This window comes from Bombus vancouverensis, unplaced genomic scaffold, assembly GCF_051014615.1.
Source record: "Bombus vancouverensis nearcticus unplaced genomic scaffold, iyBomVanc1_principal scaffold0041, whole genome shotgun sequence".
In the NCBI taxonomy this organism is placed as follows: domain Eukaryota; kingdom Metazoa; phylum Arthropoda; class Insecta; order Hymenoptera; family Apidae; genus Bombus; species Bombus vancouverensis.
This window is the reverse complement of record NW_027468932.1, coordinates 111,503-132,704: the sequence shown is the minus strand read 5'-3', so window position 1 is coordinate 132,704 and position 21,202 is coordinate 111,503. Positions and strand designations below refer to the sequence as shown.

Below are 21,202 nucleotides of genomic sequence, written 5' to 3'. Positions count from 1 at the left end.
TGTCAAAAGTTTGTTGTATACTCTTTGGAAACATCGAGAAAGATCCAAACGCCGATACTAGGCAGTTTCTGTCTGGAGATTGATTCCTAATACAACGTGTGTCCCATTATATCAGCATCTCCAAAGTACAATTCTATGTGATTTCTAGGGAGAACAATACAACCGATCCACACCTTCGTCAGGCAAAACGTTTATCCCGTGACCGTGGCTACGTTCGGCGACCAGTTGTCACCTCGAACCCACTTTCGCTTTCACAAATGTCAAACAATTACAAATGACAATTGCTTAATTACAGTTATGATAAAATCTAGGCTAAAGCATTAGAAGGCTTCCTCAAAATTGCAAAGGGAAGGCTCCGGTTTTCCTTTCATCTCCGACACGTTCTTTTGTGATCCCGTTGGCCGCGGATTCGTTATCGGGCCTGAGATCATCGTCACTAGTTTCGCGAGTGCCAATTGTCGTGATCTATTGTCAAAACTGTAATAACTCTATTATTGTAATAAACTACACCTGCGTGTACCTTACCAATGGTTAATTCCCGTGAAGATTCATTTGACGCCCACAACCCTACTCCCAGTGCTAATCCGACATACGTATTAATATTTTTAAATATTTTTTTTTTAATATTCAAAATTTTTTAAATTTCCCTAATATTTTCAATATTATGCTCTAAATGTATAAGCTATTTAAATTAAACAAGTTCATCTTTCTCTTTATTTAATTTAAATATAAATTAGTAATAATAATTAAATAATTAATTATAAATATATTTATAATCAAATTATTATTATTAATATTAATAAATAAATATATATTAATAATAAATAAGAAATTTTTAATCTAAAATGTATTTCTAATAAATCACAAACATATCCTATAATCTTTCCTGTAAATGTTTCAACTAAACATTTTTCAAAATCAAATTCATAATAAATTATTTTATTTGTTAAATAACTCATTATAAACTTATAAAAAAATTCTATTATAAAAAATCTTTTGATAAATATTAATTTTTTTCAAATAAATATTTAATATTAATACTAAAAATATTAATCCTAATAATATTATCTTAAATACAAGATATTTATAACTATGAATTAAATTAATATTTAATTGATAAAAGAAAAAATTAAAAATAAATTTTCTTAAAATTGATATAATTATTAAAATTACTGATATAATTCCAGCTATAATACAATCTTCATTTAAATAAATTAAATTTATTATATAATTATTTCCCATTATTATAAATATTGTACGAAAAGAATATGATACTGTAAAAATTGTTCCAAAAATTAAATTTATTGTACTAAAAATTCTTTTCATATTTAAAAAATAATATTCAACAATTAAATCTTTAGAATAAAATCCTACTAAAAACGGAAATCCACATAATATTAATAATGAAAATATTATTAATAATCCTTTTATTGGATATAAATAAAATATACCAGAATAAAAACGAAAATTCTGAATACCATTTATATAATGAATAAATCTTCCAACACACATAAATTTTATAGATTTAAAAAATGCATGAATAAATAAATGTAAAAATGTTAAATCTGTTATTCCTAAAGGATAAATTCTTACTATAAGACCTAATTGACTTAATGTTGATAAAGCAATAATCTTTTTAAAATCTATTTCAAAATTAGCTATAACTCCTGAAACTAATATTGTTATTCTTGAAATTATTAAAATAAATCTTTTATATTTAAAATCAATTATTATCTCATAATTGATTAATAAATAAATTCCAGCAGTAACTAAAGTTGATGAATGAACTAATGAAGACACAGAAGTAGGAATAATTATTGCAGCTGGTAATCACATCATAAATATTAATTGTGCACTTTTTGTAAATACTATTAAAAAGAACATTAATAAAATTAATAAATCTATTTCATATAAAATTAAATTTCATGTACCAAAAATTACTAAAAAAGAAATAATTATTAATAAACTAGAATCTCCTACACGATTTAAAATTACTATAATTATTCCTGAATTAAATGATAAAAATTTTTGATAATAAATAATTAAACAATAAGAAATTAAACCCAGACCATCTCATCCTAATAATAAAGTTAATATATTAGGTCTCAAAATTTAAAAAATTATTGATATTAAAAACATTAATATTAAATAATAAAAACGATTAATTAAACATTTATTATTTAAATTTATATATCTAATTCTATATAATTAAATAAAAGAACTAATTAATATTACTAAAAATACAAATATTAATAATTTAAATCTAATCATAAAAATTGTTAGGGAAGTGGTACATTTACACAGTACATGAGAGTGTGTGTGTAAGGGTCAGAGGGCGTCAAGGTCTTAGTTGAGACAAAAGACTGTTGCCAGATGTTAGAAGAATCTAGGATAGTCGGTTGGAGACAAGCGTGCGTGCAAGACGTTCTTCAGAGCGTAATATAGATGTATAACTGTTGTGTGGGAAATATAGTCAATTATTTGTATTCCCAAATCCTCGAATTTCCTTAACACGAATAGATGTACCTAATAACATAAAAATGTAATCGCTAATTCTATTGCTGCAACTTATGTAAATTAATATCAAAGTTACCAACTCCTAAACTTTAATTATTTTTTATTTAATAACTGACAGCGTTTTTATCACTTTCTTTTATTAAAAGATCTTATCATTTAATAATGTTTAAAAAGGAGAAAAAATAAGTATTTTCGTATGTGAAAAATTTATACAACAACAAACACATTACAACAAAAATGGGCGTTTCCCGTATCATAACGTATTTTATAAACCGTAAATTATAGAATTGGTTATAGTATACGTATGTACATATGTATATTCCTAAATTATTCCTAGATAGAGTCACTTTCTTCACCCCAATATTTTCAAATTCAAAGCCATAAAGGAATATATTACTTACCTTCCGGTGTTTTGCTATCAAAGTTCCATCGGGACCCCAAATAGTACAGGTATTGTACAATTTATCGCCCTCTATTTCAGGCATCGTACCACCAACTACATAGATGTTGTTTTCTTTAGCTGCGTTCGATGAAGCAACGCTCGTTTCACCATCAGGAATACTCTCGGCGTATTTTGGAAAGTACTCTGCATTGCAATATTTCAATTAATGAAAAATAACTGTCTTTTGTTCCAACCATAAATTAAATTGAAATGTTTGTCAGTTTTTTATTTTTTAAATTATTAAAATAACTAAGTTTTATATTTCGACTTAATTAAATATGCAATTACTTAGCTAATAGTATATATAATAAATTGTTTCTACAGGTTCAAAATGAAAAATGAATATTTAGAAATATTTAATTACGACAATGCTATTTGTGTTAGCATCAGTGGCTTGTTACTCAACGACTTTGCTAGTACTTTTTGAAACATAAAGTTAGTTTTCAATTAACACTTATACTAGAGGCGGAATTATAAATGCAAAATAATTGATAATACTAATTTATAAGTACCTAATTATTAGTATGTTAAAAAATATATTTATACAAAAATCACGATAATCATGAAAATGGGGAAATCCTATATTCTCGAATCAATTCACAATTTATTTTGTATATTAATTAGATTCCGCGCTCATCAGTACGTACTCACTGGCGACATCGAGAAAATGTATCGGCAATTTCTCGTACGACCAGAGGATCGGAAATATCAAAGGATATTATGGCGCAGCGCGAGTGGAGAAACAGAAACATATGAGCTTAACACCGTAATACTCTTATCATAGAAATAGAAGCAGTCCTCAATTCCCGCCCGCTAACTCCTATCTCCACCGATCCAAATGATCTCCTAGCCCTCACTCCCGGACATTTCCTCATTGGCGATTCATTAATGTGCTTACGTGATCGAGATTTCAGAGACATTCCATCGAACCGACTCTCCAAATGGCAGCATATCCAACAGCTTAAACAACATTTTTGGAACCGCTAGCATAAGGAGTATTTGAACGAGCTAACCAACCGCAATAAATGGAGCAAGGGTGGACACAGCATCCAAAAGGGCACAATCGTCATCCTCAGAGAGGACAACGTTCCCTCCATGCATTGGCCTCTGGGTCGAGTTATCAAGGTTCATCCAGGCGCCGATGGTGTCATCCGGACAGCTACAGTTCAGACGGCAAATAGCATTTTGGATCGGGGCGTCAAAAGGCTTGTCCCACTGCCAATTCAACCCGATCTCGAGAAACCCGAACAACTAGCCACCGAGACGAAATAAGGTGGGAACTTCAAACACACCTCGCTAGTTTGATCGGTACCCTCTCAACGGGGGGAGAATGTTACGCCATGCGGCTTACCATAGGTCATATTCTTAACTATCGATCGCGGCACTATAATGTCGCAGACGGATCGTCGCATGTGCCCGGCAAACAAACATTGTAGTGGCAACCGCATGGTTCATTAAGCAGGGCGACTTCCAGAAACGTCGACTCGTGGCCCGTATTTTACCTCGCGTAAAAGAATGTGGCGTGATCCGAACGTAGTGGGGGTCGCCTTCCAGAAAAAACGAAAAAAAATCGAAAGGCGTTCAGAACTTTTCGAGAAGTCAAACCGTCAACACATCTGATACGTCGCGCATTACTTATCAATCAAAACGCAGTTACATTTTTTTGTTCCTTTTATATCTTTCTAGTTAATAAGTTGTTGAAATAAACATTAATTTCTTTGTGTTAATTCTGTGGAATTTCATTGAACTACCCTTATTATCATAATCGAAATAAGGGGATCGATCAGTTCGTGGCGTCGATTATTTAATCGTAACGGGAACTTACAACTCTCGTTGACGTGCTATCTCGCGATCGCGTCTCTCCGCGAACGGTCGAAACGCCTATTTTTTAACGAACGACGTCTCCCACTAGAGACTTTCTCTCGAGAGCGGCTAGCATCCTTTTCTAACCACCGATATACAAATTGACCAATTAGCAGCAATGCCAATTTCCCTTACTTTCTGAACGAAGGTTGTCCTCGACGAATCCGATTTTTCCTCTGCAATATTTTTAAAGCTACACATTTCGAATTTTCCAATTATGCCGAAACAATTGCGCGAACCACTCTATATATTCCATACAATAAACTATTTTTTGCGTTTTAAAGTAGTTGAATATTTTATTAAAATACTCTGAGCAATTCTCAGGTTTCTGTGAAAACAAGATAACCCAAATGTAGTTGTGTTTCCTTCAGAATTATGCAGATTTTATTTGAAATATGTGAGGTGTAAGTGACCCCTACGTGATCGAGCTAATGAGATTTCAATGATCGTGATTCCGGGCGCGCTAACGATATGTCAGACAAGAATAAAACAGTTACGACCAGTGAAGTAGTCCGCGTGCCTTTGACGATGCCCTAGAAGATAGTGCTATGGTTCTCCTTACTAGAGAGATAGCTCGCGGCGGCGAGCATCGCGGGCGATGAAGAAAAATCTACCGCTGGCTGTAGATGTCGCTGCTAGGGTACTGCTGTATTTTCTTTTCATTTAAGAATCGTGGAAGAAAAATCGGACTACGGTCGCCGGGATTTAAGAACCCAGATCCCGAACGTTCGTAACTTGAGGCGCTAACCACTGCGCTGCCGTTGTCTGGTATTAGTTAGTGTCGAGTTGTCGTATTTGTGCTGTCGAGTGCCGCCACATATGTATGCATTTATGAATTGAGTGGTTTACAAGTAATTACAATCGATATACATTACAAGTAATTACAATTTATTACAAATGACTCGCTGTGCATATTACTATAACAGTCAGTACTAATTCTATAGATCAGCAGCATTATAACTTTCCAATAAACAACCGAAAATCACGTCGTTGAATAATAAATGCATTCACTGTAGAACGAAATTATTATTACGAATATAAGAGAAACGATTTAAAAACCATGTATTTTTTCATTTAAATTATTTGCATTTGCAAAGGGAGATACAAAATTTTAACAACGTTGCAAATTATAAAGACACAAATTACAGTTTCGTGTTTAAGTTATTGTTCAGAGTTTGTTGGAATACAACGATATTAATCGCATACAGATGAGGTGATTGATCGAACGGATTCTTTCCTTCGTTGTTCAGCGATATCCTCATTAGCGTGCGTTCGTGAGATGTACCACGGCGGCTAGCACGTGCATGCTCTTTCGAGAATTCGGCGGAAGAAGCGTAGGAATATGGATGGAACATTCCCGATGGGCACGTCGAGAAGCTACTAGAAGGTTCTGTGGCACATGTGACGCCACACAGACACCCACACAGGTCACACTCATTACTGCATAGAGAGTGAGGTTCAAAACCTTTTCAAGGGCCATGGGTCACTAAGCCAGTCAGTCTGTGAATAACTAGCCAACTGTCTACATTCCAGAACACACACACTTATAATTCCTGTAATAATTGTTTAATAAATATCACATTATATTGCTTCAACACAAACATTGTGTCTTCCACAGATTATTAATCTTAATTCCAAGATTAAATTCTAACAGAGCTTCCTAATAATTATGATACAATTGGTAAAATGATGATTTTACATGAAAAAAGTAAAAAATATATTAGATAATTGAAATAACGCGATATAAATATGTCGGAGATGAAAGGAAAGCCGAAGCCTTTCCTTGGAAATTTTGGGAACATCCTCTAGTACCTTAGCCTAGATTTTATTATAGTTGTAATTGCTTAAGATTTGTAATAAGCGAGATTGGGTTCGAGGTGACAATCGGTCGCTGAACGTAGCCACGGTCACGGGATGGATGTTTTATCTAACGGAGGTTTGGAGTGGTTGTATGTGTTTTCCGAGAAATGTGGTTGTGGCGGCATGCGGCCTCGAGAGCGGGCCTAGCCACGTGTGATGTTGCCTCGGAGGTGCCGATGCAATGGGACATACATTGTATTAGTAATCAAAACTCCAGGCAGAAACTGCCTAGCAACGGCGTTTGGAACTTTCTCGATGCTCCCAACGAGTGTGCCTAGCAACGGCGTTTGGAACCTTCTCGATGCTTCCAAACGGGTATAGAAAACAAAATGCAATTGTACAGGGAGAAAAATCTCCACGAGGCTGGCATTCTTGCGATTGCCTTGGAGAGTGATACATCGAGCATTTTCGACGATCGCATTTGCGTCTAAGTTAGTTTCGCTTAGTAAGGAGTTATCCCGGTGACCGTGGATTCGTTTGAACTCAAACATTGCTAATAGTATTATTTAATTTAATTATTCGTAGATCGTATTATTCATTAGGCTTAGTGTTTGTTAGACTTATTATTAGTTGTACTTATTATTTGTTAAGCTTAGTGATAGACCTGTATATACGTGTAAATAAAATCTCGGCTTTGTGAAACGATGGCTAGTCCACATGAAGAGTCGTCGCGCGCCCAAAATTCGAATCGTGATCCGACAAATATAATTGAAATAACATCAGTAAGAACGGATGTTTTAAGCTTTCGATTTTGAGAAAACAGGGTATGAATACGTTTAGTTAAAAAGCAATCCGTGTTTATTCGAGCATTCGCGGAGAGACGCGATCGCGAGAAAGCACGTCAACGGGAGTAGTAAATTCCCGTTGCAATTAGATAACCGACGCCACGAACTGATCGATCCCCTGATTTCTGTTACGATAATAGGGGTGGTTCAATGAATTTAACACTGTATTAACAGGTTAATATAGCTTGTATATTTAAAAATAATGAATGTAATAATAAGAACGTCACAAATTATTTAGCGATAAATACAGTTGATATGTTATAGGAATTCAACCCGACATTGCGATATCTCTCAATGAATTCGTTAGACTAAGCAATTTATAACGTTTGACTCTTCAGAAGGGACCGATTACTCTTCGATCCTTTTCGTTGTCTTCTCTGGAAGACGACCCCCATTACGCTCGGATCACGCCACCGTTCGCGCCTATGATCACGTATACCAGCTTCTTTCTTTATGCGGATAAAATAACGCACCGAAGGCGAATAGATGTTTCTGGAACTCGCTGCTTGACGACAACTATGCGTTTATCGCTACTTTGTGTATATCTCGACGGTCATGTAAGACGATCTGTTTGCGACGGTTAGGAACAGGGCCTACAGTAAGCCTTGGGTCGCAATAAACGGAGAGAATAGAATAATCTATAGGATTATCAACGGTGAAGTATATAAATATACTAACGACTCAGAAAACATAATTGAAGTGAGTTGCTTAGATATGAAATTATTGTTAATAACTAAAAGAATAATAGTACAAGTTAGATTAGCAGAGAGACAAACGTGATTGTGCAGTGTGTCTAGGAAACAGGATAAAATATAAAACAAATAAAAATGGAATATGCAATACGTCCTATCCAAGAAGATTGGATACCAACTAATGCATAATAAAAGAATGTCCGCAATATTTGGAATTAAGAACAAAATTCTTAAAATAAACAACCACCATCTTTATGAACAGAGAAAATTGATTATTGAGACTAAAGAATTTTATTAAGAAACAACATGACGCTCAGAGCATAATAACTGAAGTTATAATAACCTGAGCACAACTCAAAAACTTAGCTATGACCCTTTTGTAATAACTAACAAACAAACATTTCAAACTTAATTAATTATAAACAAGCTACAGATAATTTGAAGTTGGATATGAAGAAGCTTAATAACAAAATTAAATAAATAGAATTTTTCTTATTTAAATGCGACAGTTCGTAGTACAGAACAAATTTTGTTCAGGAATAAGGTTTTCTGAAAATTTCCAGCGAAAATTTTTGCAAAAATTTCCTAAAGGAATTATAACCTATGAGATAAATGAAATAAAAATACAAAAACCAACTGATATTAAAAGAAGAATGATTATTTTACAAGATAATATGAAACTGTGTAAGGGATTACATATGTAACATATTGTCCCGATGTACACATATCTGCGAGGCGACTTATTACCCTGTATATTCCAGAAACTTCTTAGTTTGCCCCAGCCTTAGCAATTTGAGACTATTTTATTAAAATTAAGAATTTTCCACATTAGATCGAACGCACTTCTAATAGGTACCAAACAGTATATATATATATATATATATATATATATATATATATATATATATATATATATATAGCAAGATTTCACATATCTCTAAATTATTCACAGAAAATTAATACGGCACATAAATTAGACTTCGGATTGTAAATATTAAGAATAAATAACCGATACAGTCTCACAAAAATAGAAGGATAAAGATAGAGATAAGGGATCAAAAACAACAGTTATTTTTCAAATTTGTATGAAAAGCCCTTAAGAAAATAAGTTCCTCCTTAAATTGAAAACAGTTATATGTATAGAAATCAAACTTGCGATAAAAGTAAAAAAGATAGAAAATAAGAAAATTGTATTTGTTTTTATGACTCACTTTTACATGTAGTATAATTTCCACCGCTATTTTAGCATAGAACGCTATTTTCAAACACGAATTGTTCCAACTCGATAGTCCCTTGCTTTACTGTAAACGGAAAATTCTTTCGTGTTCTCAACCAAATTTATCAAATTCCAGCAATGACACATGCTATGTGATTGTCAGTAGAACATGGAGAAATGTTTCCAGTAAAGTTTCGAGCGACTTATCGGCGATTTTCAGGAAACACGACGCGACGATATCGCGTGTACAGTGCTTCTATCGGTGTTGATGCGCTTTAATACATAGTGCAAGAGAACACTAATAAGATTTCCCAGTGGGCCTGTAAATCCTTATAGATCACTCAAAAATATATCATATTGTTTGTTTCAACTACTAGCAATTTAAAACGTCGTCTACATATATTTAGAAAGTTAGCAAAGACATATATTTGTTCCTGAGCATGATTTCTATCAGTTGAGCGTTGTAGCAAAATGTCCGATACAATTTAATGTTGAATTTGTCTTTTTTTTAGGCTAGCTTGATTGGATTACAGGTAGATTTAAACGATCCGTGTGTTGCATCTCCAAGGCATCTTCGACTCATCGATACGCAGTGATACCCGGCAAACTTCTAGTGGACAAGCGACGTTGCTTGCAGGCAGTTTATATACATGTTTTGGCATGTGTTGTCGGCAGGCAATGTCTACAGACGCCTGTAGTCTGCCCGTGCGCGCCTTAAGTTTCACTGACAGACATTGTCCGCCGATTACTACGACATCTGTCTGTGGACAATAGGCCGTCAGTGTGGAGTTATCTTTACCCGAATAATTTAAGAAATATAAAATAAACTTCAACGAAAAGTTGCTAGCTTCGATATCTTACTAATACAATGTTATCGAAATTGAATAACTGTATTTAAAATTGTAATTGTTACTGTATTTAAAAGGAAATTGCATTTATATTTCAAGTTTATAGAGACAACAACAACAACCAAATAAAGAATCGCAACGAAGAAATAAACGGATACAACAAACAGAACACTGGATCGAAGATAGAACAATAAACAAGATAGAACCAAGAAAACAACAGTAACGAAGAACCGGGGCGCAGAAAAAAGCACGAAGCGTGCGAGCTGGAGAGGAAACCTGTGACCGTCGGTGCAAGCGGTAAGCCTACAAAATGGTTGCCGAGCAGGAATAATCGGCTGGAGAGCCAATCTGCTGGGACCGAGCTATATGGTGGCAGGTATCGCGTGGCGCCAGCTAAGCGAGCTGCCGCCCGAAAGGGTAGGTTTAACTTGTCCAATGATCCGCAAGGAGAGGGCAAGTAGCGCGCCGACCATCTATGCGCGCCATTCCCAAGTCGAACGCGAACGTCTAAATGCGAAGCCAGTATGCGTTTTTACTGCAGGTATGGCGCGGTCGACCAAAAGGTCGGGCCCTCAAACGCACACATTACTTGTACAATTCGAGTGCTGCAGATACGGAAAAGCAATTTATAATTTATCGTAATTTATCGTAATGCGAATTTTGGCGCGTCGTCATAAATAGATTTTTATTTAAAACGAAATTGTTAAATATCCTTTTGTATCAATTCACATAACGTTAATAAATCAATATTAGACATATTACTCATAAATTGTACATATCTTTGTGCATATACGCATAGTTTTCGTGCATATATCAATATTTGTATATTTTATGTGTATAACTTTCATATGCTTTTCGCAAATTTTACATTCATAAACATCTGCAATCTACACGTTACGTTTTTCGTTGTATTTACAAGTACGGACATTAGATATTCTATTACATTCTTTTATTATAATCTTTTGATATATTTATAGTTGTTTAATTATTAGGTCATCCCATAAGTTCGTGCCGTTTTTCGAGAGGTTATATATGTTAAGATCGTTTACATACCTTTCAGTTTCATGAAAAAATGTAATCCCCCTCTCGTTGTACAACTTCTTCCCATTTTTCTGGTAGGTTCCGTCTCGATAAAAGTTCTCTTGTTTTTCTTTAAAATAATTTTCTATGCTATTTTTGAGAGTGTCAATATTTTCAAATTTTTTAGCTACTAAAAAGTGTTGTAATGCTCTGAACAGGTGGTAATCAGATGAGGCAATGTCTGGGGAATATGGGGGATGTGGTAAAATTTTTCAATTAAATTCAGACAATTTTTTTGTAACGCTTTTCGCGACATGCGGTTTAGCATTGTCGTGATGGAAGATAACGTTGTTCCTATTCACTAAACCTGGCCGTTTTTCAGCTAGTGCTTCCCTTAATTTTTCTAACTGAGCGCAATATTTGTCTGAATTAATGGTATTACCACTAGATAAAAGTTCAAAATAGAGTATTCCTTTATAATCCCACCATACACACAAAAGAACTTTACGTGGATGTAACCCTGGTTTTGCACAGCGTTCAGGTGGCTGATTTCGTTGGGATCGACTACGTTTCCGTTCAGGGTTTTCGAAAAGTATCCACTTTTCATCACCAGTTACCAGGGGCGTTTAAGGAATGGTTCACGTTTATTACGTGCAATTAATGACATGCACGCTGTCGTTCGTTCAAGACGGTTCCGTTCCGTAAGTTCATGGGGCACCCAAACGTTCAACTTTGACACCATCCCCATTTCTTTTAAACACCTATGAATCGTTGTCTTAGGTATTTTCAGGACATTTGACATCTCTTGAACTGTCAAACTTGGTGATTTTTCAACAAGATCCCGAATTTTATCTCCGTCTGTCTGAGGAGGACGCCCGGAGCGTACCTCCTCTTCTAAACAGAAATTCCCAGCTCTAAAACGTTGGAACCACTTCCTACAGGTGCGAGATGAAAGCGTATTTTCTCCGTAAACAGCACATATGTTTTTCCTGGCAATTATTACCGAACTTTCTTTCCGAAATTCATATAACATGAGATGTCGAAAATGGATACGCATTTCACTCGTGATTTTTTACTGTTAGAAGGCACTGTGTTCACTATATTACGATCTTATGCCCACGAAGATCTACTCTAGCCTGTTCTCGATCAGCTAAGCTCAAGTGCATTGGTCCCGTATGGCCGTATGTTTAGAAATCGACACATGAAATATATACACAAAAGTGTATAAATATATACACAAAAACTTATGGGATCACCTAATATGTAAACGATTTTGAACTATTTAATTTAATAAAGACCTTAGATCGATGGATTTTAATTGCTGTCACATAATCGTTAATTCATTACTTTTCCTCAAACTGTCACGAATTTTCACAAAGTGTGTATTTCGGATCGTTAATCTCATACGGATGTAAACTTCATTTTCTTAATAATCTTGGTCAATCATGTATCACATTTTCTATAAAATCTATAAGATCAGCAAGTGCTCTAATACTTGTGAACAATCATATATCTTAATTCGTGCCTTTTGTATTAATACAGAAGCTTCATGCGAGAAAGAATTTTCGATATAAATGTTCTCAATGTTGTAAATCGAGTTCTGCCAGAGCAACCGAGCCAAACGGACGTGTAAAACAGTGCTTCAGAAAAAGTGCGGCAAGTGGGGAAGAGAAAGTTACGAACGGCAACGCCCATAGCTAAATGGTGGAAACTCGTGTCTTCTACTAAGAAGACTACAAGCAAAACTAAAATGAAAAAGCACATCCCACCGATAAAAATAATTAACAAAGACGAACAATACTACATAAATAAAACAACAAACATATCAAAACCAAGCCAACCAATAAACGAAGAACAGGAATGCTCAGCTACAAACGAAGTTGATATGGAAACAATACCAAACAATGAAGAGAATATTACCAATAACGAATTAACCCAACAGGATGAAAGCTGGAAGGTGGCAAGTTATAACAAGAAACGAAAAATAACAGGAAATTCAGATACAGAAAAGCAGCGATGGCTGCAAGAATTACCATTAAGAAACTCCTTCAGCTCACTTACGGAAGAAATAGACGACCCAACAACCAAAAACACAACTAAATCAACGCAAACTACAAAACCACCACCAATATTTGTCGACGCCCAGATAATAGACCCGCTTATTGATCGACTAAACGATATAGTTGGGAAGGAAAACTACACAATAAAACAAACAAAATTAGAACAAGTAAAAATTCAAATAAACACCCCAGAAAATTATAGGAAAGTGATAAAAGAATTAAAAGAAAAAACGCTGTGTACCACACATATCAGCTGAAAACGGAAAGGAGCTACGAAATAGTTATAAGAGGACTACATTCAAAAACTAACACAAAAAAAATTAAGTGACGAATTAGCAAAAATTGGTCACCAAACAAGAGCAATAAACAATATGACAAGATACGATACGAAGCATTTAACAACACACTGTCCATACGTAGGGAAAATAAATGAAGTAAAATGTTACAACTGTAATGGAAACCACCCAGCCAGCTATAAAGGATGCGAAATCAGAAAACAATCACAACGTAAACAGTTTCCACCACTTGGCAATAGATCAATCAACAACTACCAACCACAACAAAGTATAACGGATAATTAAGCAACATTGAAAGCACAAAATGAACCAAAAGCTATAAACGGAAACACCGATCCCCAAGGAAACCGCAGCTACGCGCAAGTAACCCAAAACATTAGACAAACAACGCCCACAAACAAACAGAATCAAAGCAACAACACCGAAGACGATACAGAAATCAAAGAAATGCTCAAACAATCCATTAAAGGTACAGAGATATTAAGAAAAATGGTACGTGAGAAAAACACAATACTAAGGCAACAAGTACAACAAACAACAGTCATGTTACAACTACTCACAAACTTGCTAAGTAAAAAATAAAAATGGACATGCTTGAAATAGCAGCATGGAACTCTAACGGACTATAACAAAGGGCCCTAGAAACTAAAACATTCCTGTATAATAATAATATCGACATACTACTCGTATCGGAAACACACTTCACTATAAAAAGTTACATAAAAATACCGTACTACATAATATATGATACCAAGCATCCCTCAGGAAAATCACACGGAGGGACCGCAGTAATAATAAGAAACGACATTAAACACCACTAACACAGCCAAGCTAGTAAGGAATATATACAAGCAACCACCGTTACTGTACAAACTAGCAGCAACCATTTACAGTTGTCAGCAGTATATGTACCACCGCGACACAAAATGACATCACAAACGTGGGAAGAGTACTTTCAACACTTAGGTGACAAGTATATCGCAACGGGAGACTACAATGCAAACCACACGCTATGGGGATCAAGAATTACCACACCTCGAGGTAGAACCCTGGAAAAATACATTAACAACAATCTCAATATATTATCCACAGGAAGACATACTGGCCGACAGACCTGAGCAAAATACCTGGCCTACTCGATTTTGCAGTTACAAAGGGACTAAACGCAAATAAACTAAAAATAACACCCAGCCTCATTGCATACAGCCCAATTGCTTACAGAAACAAATTAATACTTTATAGCAATCCAGGGACACTATGCAACAGAACAACCAAATGGCAAATTTTTAAAGAAATAATCGAGAGCAAAACCAGTTGCAGCATCCCATTGGAAACACCCGAACACGTCGAACAGGCAGTAACACCATTGACAGAAACTATCCTAGAAGCATCATGGACAACCACTATACCTGAACCAACCAACAGACAAACAAAAATAATTCCATCAGACATACTTGAAAAAATTAGAGAAAAAAGAAAAGCGAAAGCAAAATGGCAAAAACATAGAACACGAGAAAACAAAAAACACCTAAACAAACTTGCAAAGGAAATAAAAAACAAAATAAAAGTGCACAACAATAACGAATTCACAAAATTCATAGAGTCACTCTCTGCTCACGAGAACTCCAACTACTCCCTATGGAAAGCCACGAAAAAAAAGAAACCAATAAAACTAGTCCCAGCAATCAGGACGGCAGACAACACATGGGCAAGAAGCAACGAAGAGCAAGCTGAAGAATTTTCCAACCACCTTTGAAACACATTTATACCACATAATATCAACAACAGCAACCCCAAATGTCATACGGACGAGGATGCGTTTACCACTAGTACCTCAACTGACAACCACTATACCATACCTAAAACAACAGCACAAGAAATTAGAAACATAATCGAGAAAACAAAAAACAATAAAGCACCACGAATCGACCTAATAAATGGTAAAATCTTGAAAAACCTTTCGCCAAAAGCGATAACACTAATGACAATAATATTCAATGCAATACTAAGAATCCAATACTTTCCTAAACTGTGGAAACTAGCACAGGACATAATGTTACCTAAACCAGGCAAAGAACCACACCAAACTGCATCTTACAGACCAATATCACTACTTCCTGTGTTTTCCAAAATACTAGAGGAAATAATATGCAACCGCATAAAACCAATAATATAGAAGGAAAAATTAATACCAGATCACCAATTTCGATTCAGAAACATACACTCCACTATAGAGCAAATGCACAGGCTCATTAAAGAAATAATACTAGCATTAGAAAACAAACAATACTGTACAGCCCTCTCTATGGACATAGATAAAGCATTTGACAAAATACACCACGAAAGCCTACTACAAACAATCAGGAAACAATTTCCGGAGCAAATATACCAATTAATAAAATCTTACTTAAGCAGCAGAACCTTCGTAATAAAAATCAAGGACACATACTCTGAAGTTAAAGACATAAAGGCAGGGGTTCCGCGAGGAAGCGTCTTAGGATCAATACTATACACAAAACATACCAACAACTACCAATAGCAAAATACTGACACTCACGGACGACACAGCTGTACTAGTCAGGCACACTAACCCAGAAACAGCAGTCAAATTACTACAAGAACATATCACAAAAATAGAAAAGTGGCTGCAAGATAAACAAATAAAAGCAAACCCCGATAAATGCAACCATATTACACTCACACTGCGAAAACAGACACCATCAAACATCCTACCGAACGGCACGCACATACCGCAAACAAGGCAAGTCAAATACCTAGGACTAGACCACCTAGAAACACAACTCACATAGAAACAGCATACTAAATCAATAATAGACAAAATACAGACAACTAGGAGACAAATGCATTGGCTAACAAGTCGAAAATCCAAATTAAGCATAGAAAATAAATTAAAAATATACAAAACGATCATAAAACCTATCTGGACGTACGGAATACCACTATGGGGGGCAGCGGCAATGAGCCATATAAACAAAATAGAGACAGTACAAGCTAAAATTCTTAAAACAATAGTAAACGCCCCATGGTACGTTAGAAGCGAAGGCATACGGAAGGACCTGGGAATACCAATGGTCAAAGAGAAAATTAGCAGACACGCAGAAAAATACAAAGAAAGAATAGGAACACAGCCAAACTGGCTAGCTGCGGAAACGATCAACACCTCAAACATGGATAGAAGGCTGAAAGGGAAATACCCAGCAGACCTCACAAAGGACACAACCAAACAAACACGAAGATGGTATCCCACTGGGGGTAGCTACCCACATAATAATCTAACAGTTAAAAAATTCTACCAAATGTCCAAACTGGACAAATTGTGAATCTAATCTATAAAATAAAAAAAGCCTGTGATATGAGTTTAGATCTCAGTTTAGAGTGATACATCTCCTAAAAGGATTAAGAGATTTTTTAACAAATTCCCAAAATAACAGTGAATTTTAAAACAAAGATAATGGAAATACATAAACATCTTGTTAATAACGACGTGGGTATACTGATAGGAACTAATATCTGCAGAATATATGAATGTCTTAAACATAAGGTAATGCTAAAAAACGTTCTCTTTGTCCAACGACCTCTTGATTCCTATACAACCTCTCCTGGTTATCTTGCGCACGCGTAACATTCACGTACCGTTACATGCATTGCCATTCCATACTTTTCGTATCCTTTTTATACTGTTACTTGAATATAGAATTGTATGAAAAATACAAGAGCACAAAGATATAGAAAATATAAAAATATAAAAATAAAAGATTACAAAACTGTCAAAATTACAGAAAATCAGATTAAACATTAGTACCTATATTCTGCATTCTTTTTGTATTACATATACATTTTTTACATTATAAATGTCGGGTTTACATTAGAATTAGGGTTAGGGGCGTGAAACGAATCTTCATTTGGATTACACATTGTCGTTGTGCAATAGGGAAGACATTGACTAGTGCAACTGCGATTATTATAGAATCGGACAAGTAACCGTGGTAATTAGATACTCGAGAAACTAATGACAATGATCCTAAGTGCAATAACGAATCCGCGGTCAACGGGATAGTAGATGTACGGGCTCACAAAATCTAAGTCGGACTCTTTGTTAATAAAACGCGTAATATTCACTGGTCGTATGGGGTTACTCTTTTCGTCGATGAGATCGCAAGAAAGAATGAATTTCCGTCCCGATGATGCCACAGAGAAAAACTATGATGGGGTGTGTCTAAGGACACGAGATCATCGGATTCGTCGAGGATAGCCTTCGTTCAGAAAGTAAGGGAAATTGACGTTGCTGCTAATTGGTCAATTTCCATATTGGTGGTTAGAAAAAGATGCTAGCCGCCCTCGAGGGAATGTTGCTAGTTGGAGACGCCGTTCGTTGAAAAATAGGTCTCTCCTATCTTCCCGTAGCTGGGACAAAGACTGTTTGTTTGAAGGACTTTAGTTAACTAAATCCTAAGATTTATAGCGGCTCCTCAGGCTAGCTGAACATGTACTGCGGAGACGCATCGACATCTGGCAATCATCTTACTCGAAGAATAGGGTCTGCGTGTGGCGAGCCAGGGGACAGAAACCGTTGGAATGTTTACTGTCGCGTGCCGCCACAAATATTTCTTTTAAGGAGAGCTATAGAATTACTCCATATCTTTGTTAGACAAAGCGTTCATCCCGTGATCGCAGCTACGTTCGGCGACTGGCTGTCGCCTCGAGCCCAAGCTCATTATTACAAATCTCGAACAAATACAATCGGATTAAAAGACGACAATTGTTTAATTATGCCTATGATAGAATCTAGATTACGGTGTTAAGGGATTTCTCCTGAAGTTCCAAAGGGTATGCACCGATGTTCTTTTATCTCCGACATATATATGAACCAAAATAGAACATATAAGATATATTTTATATAACATGTTTCATGCCCCACTCTTTTCTTAATCATCACATTTTATGTCAGACATTTTCCTTTCACAATTTCCTCAGACTTTTCTTCTGAACCTCTACCAAGCTGCATATCACTTTTTACTTTCCTCTTGTTCTCCCCCCCCCCTCGTACTTCTTAACCTCGTTCTTGTCTAACACTTTTACCGACACGCGCATTTCCTTTTGTTGTAAGCTTCCTCTAAGAACGGGTATTTCGAAAACGCTCGTTTATTATTTGTAACATTTTCCTCTCAAGCAAACGGCGATTCGAAAATCGTTTCCCATACAGACTCTGATTCAGTGAATGTAGCTTGTACGTTAACATAACACAATGTTTACATGATACTCAAACAACGTAAAAAAGCGCTAAACCAACCACTAATTCCGTCGCATTTCTGTGAAAAATTACATGCTACAACACAAAATAAGCTGTCATTCGAAACTGCGGTTATATTGGGTAAATGTTTATATAGACCTTTCTCCTCGTTCTAGTGTGGTGAATTGGCCTCCGTACTTCCCATATTATCTGAATCACTTTATATGTCTATATAAGATGATTTTTAATACAAACATCAACGTCAATGATTTCACTATATACGTGAATGATTTTGATACAGTTTTTTGATACAGATGTACATAAAGTCATTGATTTAAATATATTGTAGTATCGTAAACTATTATAATTAGTTTATTAATAATAAATTGATTAAACAGATGTTAATTAAACAGAAAACAATGATTATTTAACATGAACTAATCGCAAAAACGTATTATAATTAAGACAACTAGATAATTAATTAACAACTCTCGTCAACACAGATTCAACTCTCTCTTCACAACGCTAACAACACTATCTCAACAACGCAACCCGCACTCTCTGGCCTCTCAATTCATATTGCTGTTAATTCGTTTATCGTCCCTTAGCAACCCCCTGTCTTTTGTCTTAACCTTATATCTTTTGTTTTAGCCGCACCACGCACATGCTCAGCAACCGCTTGTTTATAATTCGCACGCCCCCCCCCCTCCTCTCGCTAGACCCTTCGTCCACGATACTACACTCTGCCGTACTGGCAATCACATCTGCCCTCAGATGTGCTCATCTTCGCTAGTTTCACTCGCGTCGTTGACTACGACAGTGTCACGTAATTTTTGGGGTTGATTGGTGAAAATAAAATAGCTGAGTCGTAACACAACTATTAACTTTGTTTTAATTAAACTTTATTATTAATTCAGCAATCACAATGTAACACACACTGAATTAACATAAATCACAACTCACTCCAACCACGTTATGTAAGATTTAGTTACAACAATACGTTAAGTACGCGATTGTTATAAGGATAGAGACCGGTATAGATATATTGACTATTCTAAGGATACAGAATAAGTGAGTTTTTCTGGCGATACTATGTCTGAGAAAGGCTAGGGGTGAGTGTGTCTAAGGACACAGGACTATCGGATTCGTTGATGACAATTTTGGTTAAGGAAGTGAGGGCAGTAGACACCGTCTCCGATTGGATAATAAGACGGTTGGTGGACCAGGAAGGGTTTTAGCTGCCCTCGTGAAAAAGTTGCTAACGCAACATAGCAGACGCGAGGAAAACCTACTTTCCCTGTTAACCCGTAGTAAACAATAAACGTAAAAGGAAATCTAAGACAAGAGATACTCGCTTGGCCTGAAGGACCTTAACTATGAAAATTCCAAGACCCTTGGTGGGTACTTAGGACTACTGAGGGCACGCGCCAAGGATGTGCAGACATCTGGGCGCCATCCTGCCCGCGGTGTGTGGCCTGGTCTCTGATGTGCATTGAGGTTACAACAGCGTCCCACCATTTCATGTGATCAGCCGCCATGGAGGTCGTTCGCGGCCCTTCGTGTTCGCCTTCTCTTTGTGCCATGTAACGGTCATTCCCCAAAACTTTCACCACGCGGTACGGCCCAAGGAACTTCGACTGCAGCTTTAGCTCAGAACCGCCCTGCGTCCTCTCGATTGCCACTAGTTCTCCCGTCTTGTATGTTGTCGCCTCATTACGTCTCTGGTTAAACGTCCGCCTGTTTTCAGCTTGAATCTCCTCGATCCGTTTCTTTGCTGATACGCGCAACTGATCTCGCTTCTCCTGGAACATCGCGACCCACTCGTCTTCGATCAGCTGCCTGATCTGCGGATCATCCCGCATTCTCATCCGCGTTCCAAACAACAGCTGGAACGGAGTAACATTCGTACTTTTGCTGGGAGATGCGTTCAAATACCTCTGCGCTGTCTCTAGGTGTTTGGACCAATCGTCTGGTGTTTGTGTTACATGCGCAAAAAGGCCACTCGTTCGGAAACAGTAATCAGGTACTATACTATTTTCTATTCAAAGAATGCATGTTTTTTATAGTACATGTTAGAAATTTTTTCGTGGACGGACACGTCAGAGCTCCGACGATACGCTAAACGGAGAGTTAAAACTGGCGAGAAATGATCTCGCCACTCACGACGTCGCAATTTCATAATCAAAATTTATTTAAAACAAAATTCAATAATGAAACAATACACGAGAAATGATTATAATCAGATATACCGAGCGCGTCTATGAAATCTAGTCAAGGATTACAAGGAGTGAAGGCAAATAGGCATTTAGAACTTTTCTAGTTGTTCAACCGCAGATATCAGATGATTCGGCA

The 21,202-nt window shown here is 36.1% G+C and overlaps 1 protein-coding gene across 1 annotated transcript in view; it reads right to left on the bottom strand.

The window, feature by feature from the left end:
* The window catches only part of LOC143304586 (omega-amidase NIT2-like), a 62,888-nt gene extending 42,176 nt beyond the window's left edge, over window positions 1-20,712 (bottom strand). Inside the window, exons 1-2 of the mRNA XM_076627074.1 lie at window positions 20,418-20,712; window positions 2,919-3,103 (exon numbers count right to left, since the gene is read on the bottom strand). Coding sequence (XP_076483189.1) covers window positions 2,919-3,103; window positions 20,418-20,712 — 480 coding nt within the window. The remainder of the gene's footprint in view (window positions 1-2,918; window positions 3,104-20,417) is intronic.
* Window positions 20,713-21,202: the final 490 nt, after the last annotated feature.